The sequence below is a fragment of the Scatophagus argus genome, chromosome 3 (assembly GCF_020382885.2).
Source record: "Scatophagus argus isolate fScaArg1 chromosome 3, fScaArg1.pri, whole genome shotgun sequence".
Classification (NCBI taxonomy): domain Eukaryota; kingdom Metazoa; phylum Chordata; class Actinopteri; family Scatophagidae; genus Scatophagus; species Scatophagus argus.
In genome coordinates, this window is record NC_058495.1 from 12,645,361 (window position 1) to 12,660,139 (window position 14,779).

The 14,779-nt window shown below is 39.6% G+C and overlaps 1 protein-coding gene across 1 annotated transcript in view; it reads left to right on the plus strand.

Moving 5' to 3' along the window:
* bsnb (bassoon (presynaptic cytomatrix protein) b) overlaps positions 1 to 14,779 on the plus strand; it is a 62,706-nt gene continuing 47,927 nt past the window's right edge. Inside the window, exons 1-2 of the mRNA XM_046383660.1 lie at positions 1 to 292; positions 8,176 to 8,566. Coding sequence (XP_046239616.1) covers positions 114 to 292; positions 8,176 to 8,566 — 570 coding nt within the window. The 5' untranslated portion in view covers positions 1 to 113. The remainder of the gene's footprint in view (positions 293 to 8,175; positions 8,567 to 14,779) is intronic.

Genomic DNA, 14,779 nt, shown 5'->3' on the forward strand with positions numbered 1-14,779 from the left:
TTGTAGGCGATGATGGCGGAAGGAGAGCACCACTGAGTTTCATCTGAGTTTTTACCACAGCTGTAGAACCATCTACAACATCGTTTCTCTCCGTCGAGACCTATCCCGAGGCGATGGGGAACGAAGCCAGTATGGAAGGGGAGGGACAGGCGGGACAGCCCGGCCCCGCCGTACCTGCAGCAGGGGCTCCGGCTTCCATTTCAGCACCACCGGACTCTGGACAGCTCATCAAGCCCAGCAATGGAGCGCCAGCCGGAGGAAGTGGGGCTGGACCCGGGCCGGGGATTAACAGGTAGCCGCGATAGCTAGGACGCTTCTTCGTCAAACTGTGGGGAGAAATCAGGGAGGCTACACGGCGGCGTGGCGTGTACGATACATCTGTAAGATGTAGAGCGTAGATATAGGATCAACCGACTGCGAGGAGATAGACTTGAATGGGTGCTTAATTATTTATTTCAATATCCTTGTCAACACAATTCACCACCCCTTTTCAGACATTACCGTTTTTTTGGCAGCACCACCCCTACACACAACGACAATCTGGGTCGAAGTCAAATTTAATATGCAACGCTTTCGTTGTAGAGTAAATAATACGTAAATGTAGCTCTCCAACGCTTCAGCAGGCATTTCTACGCCCGTTTTCTCAGTGTCTGTCCGGAGGCATCAGTAGCTAAGTATCATGAATGAATGAACGACATTTTTCTCTTGATAGTGAGGCAGTGCCAGGGAAATATAAACACTCAGGAGTGGATCTCAGAAATATTAACACCCCCAGCTTCAGGTGATAAATAAATTAGAGATGTAAATGATGCAAAGTGCTCTGGATCTCACGTTGAAGGGCTCAGGCGGCTCCATTACGTTATAGGCTGATTTCCTGGACATGTTTCGACATGAATACCAGTAAAGTCATTCTGAGAAATCACCTTCCTCCTGATGAGGAGACGTCTGTATCCTGATGACAGCGCTGTTTATGGTGACCATGCCACCATATGATATCACCAGCGTCACTGGGAGCACAGGACCATAGCGCCTATGCCATAGCTGTGTCACTTATTAGATCTCAACCCAAATCAATATGCAGCTAGTGGAAATTGTTTTTCGCCGTCGTTAACAGCACCGAAAGAGATTCATTTCTTCTGGAAGCATGATGTTGCATCTCTGTAAGCAATCCAGACGCTGACCCAGACACATTAACATTGTTGTGGCAGGCAATATTTTCATTATTTTGGCAGTTAAATATGAAAACCCCATGGCTGTCGCATAGCAGGGCGATATAGGTTGATAAAATATTAGCTTTTTGCAAAATCATTAGTGTTCAGTCACATGTGGTAGCCTGTAGGTCTGTATTTACTGTGTGGGTGTGTGGGAAGTATTACCTTTCCAACACAATCTAATATTGCCTTAATTACACAGTTCAACAGTTGTAGACCTGACTAAATATGCCCAAGTGGAGGCACAACTGCATCTTGGGTTTGCTTCACCATCTTACTATCTCTCTGTGCTTGTATTTTAGCTGGCCATCCAAAAATGTGTAGTTTTTTTTTTTTTTATGTTACAACTCTTCATTCAAGGCTAAGGCCTTTGCCATTGACGTATTGCTTGATTTGTGTCATTCCACAAAGTGATTGTAGGGAAGGAAGATAAGCTGTAAGACTTGTTCTATCGTTGTAACGAGAATATCGTACATCTTCAATAATGTTTAGTCCTGTCTGTGTTTCACTGTATGCTCTCTGTTCAGCCTGTATATTCACTGTGGGGCTGGTCTGAAGGCTCATAGTTCCCCCGTCGCCTCATGATTCTTTTATATCTTGATTTCTCTCTGGTATCCACCCTGAGGTGTCTCATAAGGCGATGGCAAGTGCTGAGAGACTGAATGTGCCGAGAAAATGATGGTGAGAGAGAGAGAGAGAGAGAGAGAGAGTATGTGATATGACTGATTAACATGGTTTTTCTTAAGATCCGGGACCTACATTCAGTCTGAATCATTGCCTTCAAATACTTTTCCACAAAGAACTTGTGAGAGCGTAAGAAACAATGAGACGGTGCCTGGGTTGAAACTGTAGATAGGAGACTTTCATCTTAATTAAAATGAGTCACGGCATTTATCAAGTTTGCCTATTGATATGAATGGGGACGTAATATGACACACACACACACACAGACACACATATATGCATATATATATATATGTATATAAGAGCCCATATATGAATCCACAAACCTGCAGGAGTCATTCTACCCTTCTGCTTCACAAAGTACCACAATGGTTGCTTTCTTTTCTAATCATGACAGCTTTGACTAAGTGCACATTCATCCTGACCAGATGACCATAACTGACAAGAGTCCAGAACTCTAAGAAAAACTGGCTTGTCTTGAAGCTCCAGATACCCTATGTAACCTCTGTCTACAACAACGTGCTGCTGCCATGTTCTCGTCTCACTTCTTTCTGTTAGTGAAGAACTGTACTTGCTCCTTATATTATAAAGTGCTGAGAGCTGCTTGAGAGCTCTCCAACGAATACCACTGATGGCTCTTTACAAACAATGTAAATCATTAACTCATGTCAATCAAGTCAAAATCCCACCAGAATCCCAAAGAAAGCTGCAGTTCATAAAACCTATGAACGTAATGTCCACAGTCATGTTTTAAGTCAGCGTACAGTGTTCCCTCATGATTAATTTATACTCGGCACCATTCACTATGCAGCCTACATGTGGCAAATTGTTATCACCACATAAACAAATAATGCAAAAGCAGTTATTATTTATGACACTGACTGTACAGTACACAAAATGAATGTCTGCTTGTGAGACATCAGCAGTGTAGTATTGTTCAGATGCCAAAGACACAAATATCAGGCACCAGCGCTCATGAAAGTTTATTTGAAGTAAACATTGAGTGTTTATACTTTATAAGTAGGTGGTTAACCAACTGAACCAGTACAATGTACATGCACTACAGACATATATTGTGTCTCAAGCTTCCGTGTGCCACTCTGTGTGTTTTGGCAGTATGGTTGGTGTAGCTGGAAACAGACACAGCAGTGAACCTAAACCAAGTCTGTGCCTCCATTACAACAGAGTCACAGAGCTAGCTTCCAAACAGTCTCTGAAAAAAACAGAAGGTTGTTTAGTGACACTTATTTCTGTTTTTTGCCCCAGAATCCTCAAAGATTACTTTAACAGTCTGGATGAAAGAAATATATTATCTTTTGTATGATCAGAAAGAAATTTTTAAATCATACACACACTACTCTAATCTAAGTAGCCTGAAATGACACCTTGCTCTCTTTGTAAAACGCAAGCAAAATGTGAATGTTTTATTAAATTATTTTGTATGGAAATATATAGTAATGGAAATAAACATCAATATAGAAATATAACCAATATGGTTTAATTAATATTCTTAACATTTTGGTTCCAAGACGTTTATCGTTCAGGCCACCGTCTTTGCCATCTTCTGCCACCTTTGCTTTGATTTGCAAAAAGAGGCACAACTTGGTAAACTGATTTAAAATTGTTTTTGATGTGCAATGGATGAAATATGGTTTTATCCAGATGGTTTTAAGACTCTTTTAATGATTGTGGAAATACTTTCAGTACAGCAGCAGACGTTGTTAAACAATCTTTTGGATTTTTAAAAGATATACAACATATACATTTTCAGGAAACTCAAATGCTTAGCTCTTTGGCTTGAATATATTGGCAATACATGAGAAGGACTTAGTCCATGGGGTAACTTGCCACTCATCTGAATGATACTCAGACAATCTCTATAAAACCAAATATATCTGTAACACACACTATGTGTGTCTTTGGGATCATTATTCAAGGGCCTCTTGTTGGGATTTTGATGTAGCTTGCTTCATGTGGCAAGACTTTAATGTAACAGGCGGCAGGTGGGAGATTTAAAGTTTGAGCACTACAGCTTCTGTTTTTGCAGATGACCAACACGATGGGGAATATATTTTTTCTACTGAGCTCCCCCTCATCCATGTCTCAACTTCTCATCAATTATTTTTTGAGGGTTTGCCAAGCTTGTCTGATGCTAAATGGTGAAATGTTTGCAATAGCCTAATGGAAATAAGAAGTGCTGTGTCAATAACTCTGCTATCCACCAGTAATTAGTCAAGTGATTACTGTAACAGCCTGGTCTTGAGTCTGTTGGTTGCAGCATCACAGTTATGGCTGTTTGAAAGAAAAAAGTTAAATGAATTTTGTGTCTGACTCCATATAATTTTATGTGGCCGTGGCACAAAATAGCTGTTTGCTGCTTTGATTTCTGATAGCTAATAAAAAAAAAATGCATTTGTCTAACAGGTTATCACCTAAATGTATGCCATTTTATTTTCCTACTGTAATCATGAACTTAATAAGAGCTTGTCTTATATTAAACATGTCAACACAGCAGACCTCTCGTTTAAAAATCAAGGTGTCCATCAGCCACAACATGACAAAATTAAACCTACTCCATTAAATAATTATTAAGTTGAAAATCTGTGGAGAAAAAATCATTGCATTTTGAATTTTACTTCCAAAAAGTCAGCGGTCACTGATTTTCTTTCAACCTTGTGAAAGCAGGAGTGCTATTAGTCCAGTGTTGCAGAGCAGATATTTCATGGTGGATTTATTCTCCACTTGATGCTTTTAATATGCATCCAGCCATCACAAACAAATGGTGCATTTAAACATCACATTCAAGTCTGCTGCATCCACTGCTTGTCTGGTTTGACCTTTAAATATTACTAAATGGATAGCACAAGATAGAGTTCACTCAGAAGCCTGAGATACCCATTTTCCTTTACAATGGATAGACAAGTAAATCAATGAGACACATATAGGATCTCCCTTATAGGCATGCTGATACAGATACTGATACTCTGTCAGGCTAAAATTAAGTACCTTTGTGTCAGATCGTTTTCCCTGTTCCAACTCATCTATCTATCTATCTATCTATCTATCTATCTATCTATCTATCTATCTATCTATTTGTTATTTATATACACACACACACACACACACACACATATATATATATACATACATATATATGTGTGTGTTTGAGAATATCAATCCTTCTACTTTTTCTACTTCTCTGTACCAGCAATCAGCTATCTTAGGCTTAGCATAAGACTAGAAATAGGAGGAAAACTCCAGCTTGGCTCTTTCTAAAGTTATCTCACTATAAGCTCACTAATTAACACATTATATTTTGTTTGCTTAATCAGTATAAAAACAAAAGTGTAAAAATGTCAAGTTGCTTCAGGCCAGCTGTCTTTCTACTAAGCTAAACCAGCTGCTGACTTTTCCTTCAAATTTACTGGATAGACATGAGAGTGGTATTGATCTTCTCATCGAACTCTCTGCAAGACATAAATAAATGTAACGGCCAAAATGTTGAACTATTCCTTTAAGAGACACTAGGACATTGTTGCATGTATTGTTGTTAGGATGTGTAGAGAATCTTAGTCTCTTTCTGCTTTATTACGTTAGAAAATTTCACAGGGAGCTTCCATTATGAAAGATTGGCAGCTTACAAACCCATCACCATCCACTTTGTGATAGAGCAAGCATTTTGTAGTGCTTTAGACACAAAGCCACCGGTTATTCTCAGTGGATTCCCATTTGCCGATGGATGAGAATATCTAAAGAAATCTTTTGAAATGGTGTCTTCCATCTTAAACTCTTTTTTTAAAGTATCATTAAGCCATGCCTGAGGCTTTGCATAAATCATAAGAGACTCCACTTGATGTGAAGTCTTTGCCATTCGAGTGATAATTATTATGTGAAACTACCTCCTATCTTAAGAGGACACCGGGTAGATTTAGACTTCATTTGTCCACTCTGTTTATCATTGGTCAGTAGCTTTAGAAACACTCTCAGAAGTCCAGTTTAACCTGAAACAGAGTGTGAGCGGTGGAAAGCGTACTGTCAGGACAGTTGAATTTCAAATGGAACAGTCGGGTAAATGGCTTGAAAAGTGCAGGTTTTTCCTGATAGACTCACTGCCGTGAACACAGGACTCCTGTGGAGAGTGGAACGAGGTTAGAGTTGTACAGTGGCTCAAGTCATCAGCTGTGACTCATAATTGTTAACATGCTCTATTTTATTTCCTTTATTCCTCCCTTTATTTCCACTATTCCCTTACTGAGGGAGCAGTGCTGCTGCTGAGACAGTCTTTGAAGATGACGTGCATGACAAACCAGGTCTAAGTTGTTATGACAGTCGAAATCCTCCATTCCTATTTAACTATTGGTGTGAATGCCCAAGGGCCCAAATGAGCAAGACAACCAGAGGTTTACAATACAGTTTGTCTGATACACTGCCTTTGTTCCACCCAAACACAACACAGAGGCCAGAACAGAAAACCTTCAAAGAGAGAAAACAAACCACAAGAAGCACTTCACAGAAACTGATAGAGGCAATATTAAATATTCAACATATGCCTCTCTGTCGGCCAGCGTTTTGAGTAGTCTGATAAGTCTATTAGACTATGAACAACATTAAAAACCTTTTAATGGCATGTCGACCTAGTGCATCTCACAACTGAAGAGTTCCAAAATATACTACTCAAGAAGAAGTACCTTCTTTAAAGTAAGTAGAGATCACTGGTATATAAACCTGCTACAGCTCATTTAAAAGATATACTTAGAATGACATGTAAAAGCTTCATATAATAATGATGCAGTGCTAAAATGTTATGAGGTCTGCAAACTAGGTTGCTTCAATAACGAAGCAAAGCTCCTGAAGTAACTGATGATCCTGTGTCTTTATTATTACATCCTTCTGTTACTAATGCCATCTTTTCCTTTCTCATTTTTACTCACCATCCTTTTCTAATCAGCCCGCCCTCATCAGTCTTTCACTCAATCAGTCCAAAGGGTTGCTGTTGCTATGTTTCACAGTGAGCGACAAAAGAAAAATTAAGATGGAAAACCCTCTTGAAAGTAATGGGTAAATGCGTATGGAAAGCAAATCAGTTTCTTTGAGATTAACTGATGCAATATATTATTTCCACCCTTGAGCATGGGGAATTTTTGACTTATAGATGGGACTGAATCAGTTTTGTAAAGAACTGAAAGTCTGTGATGACGTCAGTGAATGGTGTGTGCATATCTGTGATTGAGGGGCTGCCATGGGTTGCAGTGAACTTCCACAGGGGTGTTTCTTTATGTGTGTTTGTATAAGAATAAGAAAGAGTGGATTCAGAGGCTTTATTTGTCACATACACCAACAATATGTGCTGTGAAATGTAGTGTGGCATACTCATTAATATTCTTCCAAAAAATGAAGAATAGGAATATAAATAAGAATGTAAAAATGCCACTATTGTGGATATCTATGCATAAAATTTACAGTTGCAATATATACATATACATATATATATATATATAGACTTGAGTGCAAAGGAGGTTAAAAAAATGTACAACTGCAGTTGTTTGAGGAGATTCTACTTTATTCAATATGTATTATATTTATATTCAGCATGAAAGTTCATTCTTGAATTGGGAACACTAAAAAACGACAAAGCCTAAACTCAACTTCCTTTAACAAAATTTTCTGGAGCTTTCAGTCACATCTCAAAACTATTTCCACAGCAAATGAACAGACTATGGACCAGAGACAGTGAGGTCTGGTTAAAAGCTCCAAATAAAGCTGCTAAGTGGACTTTGGACTGTGGATCTTGAGTTCGACTATTATTTTTATAATATGTAATATAAAAGAGTGCTTTAGCTGGTGTTTACAGATGGTCTTTTTGTTAGACACATCATATAAAACATTTCTGCACTGAAATGTCTAAAAACTTCTATACCTTTGTTATGTATTTTGTTTTGAGTTGTGTACTTGCATTACAAACCCAGTGAAATTCATAATGTTATTCGGCGTAATGTTCCGGTTCATTATGTCACTTGTCGCCATGTCTTCTGGGAGTCAGAGTCAGAAAAGCAAATGTGAAAAATTTAATGTAAATAACATTTTAATTTCTGCCTGTGTCAAAATTTTCATCAGCAGTGGTGGTTGTTTAACAGTGAAAACAACGACTCCCATGACCCCATGCTACTTAGATCTCTTGTTTTGATTCTAGCGGTACAAATTACATGCTGTGCGTTTAAAGTCCTAAATCAGGACCCTGATCTGATATCCACTTTTGTGTTTTCTTTATCATCTCTACTAGACCACCTCTGTCAGACGCAGGACCTAAAACAGGAGTCCAGAGTGGTCATGGGACAGGGGACAGGTTGGCCTCCCACGACACCCCTCAACATGCCACAACTCAAGGAGAGCAGGGCCAGGGTCACGTGGCTAGGAAGAGTCTGCAGGTGGATGTGGGTAGCAGCAGGACTGGGAGGTCCCCTTCTGTGTCCCCGGACCGAGGCAGTGTCCCCACCTCCCCTTATTCTGTGCCACAAATTGCACCCATGCCCAGCAGCAAACTGTGCCCCGTCTGCAAAACCACCGACCTGATGGGCACTGGGGATGACAAGCCGAACTTCAACACCTGCACTCAGTGCCGCTGCATGGTGTGCAACCAGTGTGGCTTCAACCCCAACCCTCACCTCACTGAGGTAGGCACTGCTATTTATCCAAGAGGAATATCACTTTTTACAAACATACAAACCCAGGAATAAGGTTTTGTGCAATTGGCTGCACAAACAGATTCAGAATGAATTCAGTCATACAGTATTTTCAACTGGCCAAAGGAAGAAGAGATTGAATGTGTGACACTGACTTATCACGCACAGGGTTTTCTGAATGAAATGTAATCTAAACATTTTACAATCTGCAGACATCCTCATAATTGTGATCAGGCTGACAAATCCTGTTTTAAAATAGGACCAGGCGTCTTTCTACCATCAGGCTTTTGTTTAGTGGGAAACATAATTTCCTCAATACAGAGCCAAATGTATATAAACATATAATCATATTGTGTATATTGGCTGCTTGGCACATTGTGCAGTGCGCCTTTCATTTTTCAAGATATCAGTTTGCTTTCCCATCAACACTATAACAGCTCTACACATTCATAGCATCCATAGCAGGTGGTGGTTGAGGGAAGTGGTATCGTCAGTGCATATCTCATTTGTTCAGTATATCAACGGTACTACAAAGTCTCTTACAGGGAGTGTGCATCATGTGATCATTCAGATGCTACATTTTGGCTTAACTCATACTCTGGTAATTTATTCTCGTTGACATTTGTGAGTAATGTCAGTGATGACTATTGTTATCAAGTTGACTGTGACTGGCTCACAGGATAGATTGCACCAGCTGACTGACTGAGTGTGGATTAGTTGCATGCTTGTTGAGGGCTGTGAACTTCCTAGCTCTCTCGTCGCCTTGATTGATGGAGTGTTAAATGATCTGGTGGGCTCATGGTCTTTCATCCCCCAGAAGAACAGGGTTATCACACAATTCACACAGTGCCCGACAACATATTGGTCACTTCCTATTAGCTGTAACGTGCATTAGACCCTTATCTCTAGCAAGCGCTACGTTCTTTTATAGCCGATGTTGAAAAGTAAATGCACCTAACACTTGAGCAGGCGCTAGTGAGCATCCAAATCATGCCCAGAGCCTCTCCCAAACAAAGCTTTTTTATAACACCACTGAATGCAGCACAACACATCTCCCCACCATTCACAATCGTTCATATGCATCTAAGCAGTCATTACTGTTAACAGGTAGCTGAGAAAGCCTATTGCCTTCACCTTAAAATAAATCACATCTAATTTGAATTAGACTATGCTTCACTGTTACTGTGAGTCAAGTGTGGCTGTGTCATCTGTCACAAAGTTTCATGTCAGCTCCTGTGAGTCATGTTGCAGATTACAGCCAAGATGCACTGTCAGTTAAGATGGCCTACAGCCTACCAGAGCAAATACTGAGATTTAGGTAATAAAAGCTTTAGTTTTTGAACCAGGGATGTGTGCATATATTCTTTTATGTTTGACGGGCGCATATTTGTGCGTGTATGAGAAGGGCGATTCTGCAAAAGTCGTAAAGAGGAAGTCGTGGGAGATGGAAGGACGAGAAAAAAATGTGTGGAGCAAAGTGGAGACAGACAGTAAAGAATAGATCGTGGCAAGGAGGAAAGGAGAGCATGGCAGTAAAGAGAACTGCGGAGGTGGATGTTATGGGTTTTCAGCTCAGCCTTGGTGAGCTTGTCAGATGCTGACAGGGAGAGAGACATGGAGGGAAAGCGCTCAGCCTCTGGAGACCTGAAGATTTACCCCCCTAACCTACTTAGCATGGATTGGGCTTTTGCCTCACTGCAGCAGATCTAACACAGCTTTATCACTCATGAGTAAAAGTGATGATGGCCACGCTGTTGCTGATCAAGGTGACGATAGTGCTGAAGATGGTGATGACTGGAATTGCGATTACATTGACGGTGAGGACAGACCTGGAGAAAAAAGCTAAAGAAGTTCCTCTTAAGCAGGATTAGATATTGTTATGCTTATGAAGACAGTGGAGACAGACCTTCAGGTTTTTCTAGAATTAGTATACTTGTCTTTGTTAGCACATCTGCTGTTGTGATAGAAAAATCACCTGTGGCATTTTCTATTAAAAGCATTTATTTCATTCTCTCTTGATTACAGCACAAGCACACTCAGCTTTGTAAGAGATGGGTTTCTGTTTACAACTAGACACTGATTGAATTGTCCCAGATTACAGGGATAATATGAGCAAAACCTGTTATTGAAGAGGATTTCCCCTCAAATTACAGAAAGATGGCAGTGATGATTAAAGTGTTGATAACCGAGGGCGATTGTATATTTGTTTGTATTATTTGTATATTTTAGATTATGCTTGTTCATCCTAAAGTCCCAAATCTCCAGTCTGCAATCAAAAGTATAAATTAGACCTTTTTTGTTAGTAGCATTTAGCAAGAAACCACATTATCAGATGAATTTCTTATGAATTAAATCACTGTACATGTAGGATTGTTTAAGGTATGTTAACTATTGTTGAAATACAAATCAGAGCTGTGTTAAACAACCTGCTGATGGGAATGCAATTTAGAGAGATGTAAACAGCGAGGAACAAATAGATGTTATATGCCACAGTCTGTTACAGGGCTGTCAGTCAAGCTGAAGGTTTATTTAGCAATGTTGGCTGCGAACGTGCTCCAGTCATACACGTGATCCTGTTTGTATGTGTGCACGTGATCATGTTATAACGAAGATAACAGCAAGATAAAAAGAACATTGCTTGGTGTTTAAGAAAAAATAGTAACGAAGAAGGCGTTTGATGAAAAGCTTTGTGATGAAAAAGGGAAGCAGAAAGCCAGACGGAGTCAGAGAAACGAGACAGCGAAAGACAAACTCCAAGACGGAGAATAAGACTACAGAGAGCACGAGCTCAGAGAGATAGTGAAGGTACCACAGACACCCCCCCAGACAGTGTTCTCCCACCATCATACAGGGGAACATCTGCTTTATAATTGGTCCAATTTCTATTAATAGATCCTACCCTCCTTCTGTCTGCAATGATGGCCCGGTCCTGAGAAGCCACAGCTGAAAGAAAGAGGGAAAGAGAGCTGTGTGGTAGCAGGGGGAGACAGAACGGGAGAGAAAGGCATCATCATAAATTAACCATAACAGTCAGAGTGTTCATAGTGTGCAACACTACAGTTACAAACACCGCAGTACAAAAATATAAAATATAGAAATAAATCAAAAAATAATTCTGGGGCACTTTTGAAAGCAAAACCATTTCTTTATGTAGTTTGGTGTGCTTCTCCATGATGAAGGCATTGTCAAAACACTCTGGAGATGGATTTGAAACGTTCTTTGAACGAGTCATGAAACGCTAACTTTTTAATGCTTTTGTTTGAAGAGTGCCTTGGAACTGCCTCTTTCTCCTTTACCCAACAATCCCACGAGTTGAGAAACTGCTTTAACAAATGCTCCCACACATAGAACTCTGCAGAGGGACTCCATATATCGCCTCCTTCCCCATCCAAATTTACCAGGTAGGTGGCCACGGTTGATGTTTGGAATAGATAGATTTAGCAAACGAACCAAAGAATTGTGGCATCTATTTTGACTCCAAAATACAATATTTTATCTTCTAAAAATTCCATCTGAGATTACACAAGCTAATATGTCACTAGTATGGACACTTCTATTCAGAATTGTATTCATATTTTGTAGTTTATAGCTACATAAAACTTTATACTGACAATAAATAACAACTACCCGTAGTGAGGTATCCACAGGGAATAACGTATTCCCCCCAGCTTTACAGAGCATTTTCGCATCTTTCAGCTCATTGTTTTGGTTTAATGACCCACAAATCTAATGTTTTGGTTCAGCGCCCCTGTTTCCAAATGCAGCAGGCAGCAGTTTTCCAAATAAAACCCCTGACAAACTTAATGTACTCTACCTGCCCAGCAACAAACAGCAGACAGACAATGTTAGAGAGCAGTGTGGAGCCTTTAACAGCTAAAAAGACAAATATTCCCTTCAGGAGTTGATGGAGAACAAAACAAAGCTAAAGGCAGAGTGAATATTCGACTTACATTTGTCAGTAGGCCAGAAGCACATCTCCAACTGAATACCAATGTTGTTATGTGACTGCTGGACGTGTTAATAAGGAAGTTTGCTAAAACTTTTGCCACAAGAACTTTATAAGGTGATACAATGTCAGTGTTATGTTTAGAGCTTTTAACACTGCCCCAAATTGTTCAAAAAAATCTGTTATTGCTGCTTTAAGGCTATTCTTTGTGGGTAAATTTAGAACTTTGAGTGTGGTCCATAAATAGTTTTCCACCAGCGCTCTTTTTGTAAAAGAGGGTTTTTAGCTGTGACTAGCAGATTGTATGAGTCACTCTGTTGGTCAGCCAGTCAGTCCAAAGTTTGACTGCAAAGCATCCCTGTACATGTTCAGCAGTGTGATGCAGACTTATGGTAAGATACCTCTTAAGTTCCTCAGCTAGACACAGCTGACTTGGACTCCAGTGTTTCCAATCTCAAGGCCCAAAATTGATATTCTCAAGATGTTGCAGTAACACTAACCTGTAAGAACAAGCTCTCCTTATTGTCAGAAGTGCGTATTCTTTTTATTTTGTCAAAGCGAACTTTGTAGGTTGCGAGTGTCTCAGCTACAGTATTGATCTCAGACTCAACGTTAACTTGTGATGACTTTTAAACTCTTTTGTTGCTGCCTCAAACTGGAAGCTCCTTCGTATAGCATGCATATTGTTTGAGGGACAGGACGACATTTACATTCCAGCATTAACCATGGTCTGATTCTTCTGAGAATGCTTCTGAGAAAGTGAAAAATAAATATGAACCAAGATGATGCGGTCATATCATTGAAGGATAAGTCCATTATACCTCAAGGGAGTCATAGGCTGGTTCCTAATCTCCTCAAATTAATTCAGATATTTAGCATCAGACAATTCTAATCCCCCTCTAACTTTGCATCGTATGGCACAAGAGATTCAGTGGCATTCAGATCTGGTGAAGAAGAAGACAATGAGGTCATTGTGCAGATCTCTCACAAATATTGGCTTGAGTTTCACACGAGTTATATATGAGGATGGCTGATGTATGTAAGCCTGGATGTAGAGAGAGGTGTCTGGCTGTCTTCTGCATAATGTGTGCAGGAAGATGGTGAACAAATGAATGAGGGACTAAATATACTCTGAACAGAAGTTTAATAATTTTGTTTGTGAGACAAACTGCCTTCCATCAAAGGTTTTGCGGGAGAATTAGCTGTTTAATTATTTGTGAGGACAAAAGGATTCAGAGTTTCACAGTATGTTCAGTATTTATTCAAGAAATTATTAGATAATCACTATATAGATGTAACACTGATGGTTGATTGTTCATCTAACCCCTGGCAAGATGCACATATCACCAATACTACCAGTCTTAAACGACTCCTATTGATTTGGAAATTAAATGTATATATGTTATCGTAACAAGAAGGCTTGATGTCTGTCCCTATATTATTTTTTAGAAACCTCTAATCCAATTTACCGTAAATCCTTTCACATTAAAGTGAGACAGGAACCAGCCCCAGTCCGAGGCTGCATCAGGCCGTAGTCGCAGACTGGAGCTTTAAGTGGACAAACAGTGTGAACTGGGTCAGGAATCCAGCTGAGACACGACTTACTGAATTTTGCATATACCAAAATATTTTGCAATGAGAACTGCCAGAGAGTAAATCTGGGACACTGGTTTAATTATTACACCTCAACTCATTGCATTTAAAGTCCCAGCGCACAGTAGTCAACTGGGCTGTGCTCTCTAGTAAGGAACAATAGGAAACATCACATCTTGTCGTGAGCATCTTGAGTAAATTCAGTACATTTTTCCAACCCAGCTTATTATTATAGAAGGATAGTAGATTAAATTTTTGTCAGTTCTCGGTATATAATATACGCTCATCAAGTGAATCAGTTGAATCAGTGAATCAGTGAATCACCAAAACACCTGCACAGTACAATGCAGTATCATAAAAAACATTTGAAAACTAACTTTACCTGTAATCCTCCTCTCTTAAAGCCTGTCATTTTTTGTTTGTTTTTTGTTACTGACCCTGTCAGACAGGCATGCTTATTGGGATATTTGTAATTTATGGTGTTATATCCTATTATTTTGTTGTCTGTTTTCCAATGATAACTGCACTTTACAACAATACAGCTCATTGCGTAAAATTGCACCTTTAAACATCTGTGACCGTCTCAAAATTGAACATTAAAAGCGTAGCAACGTGTCCTATTCAGGGATATAGTGTATCTCTTTGCAGTATACAGTACAGGTGTT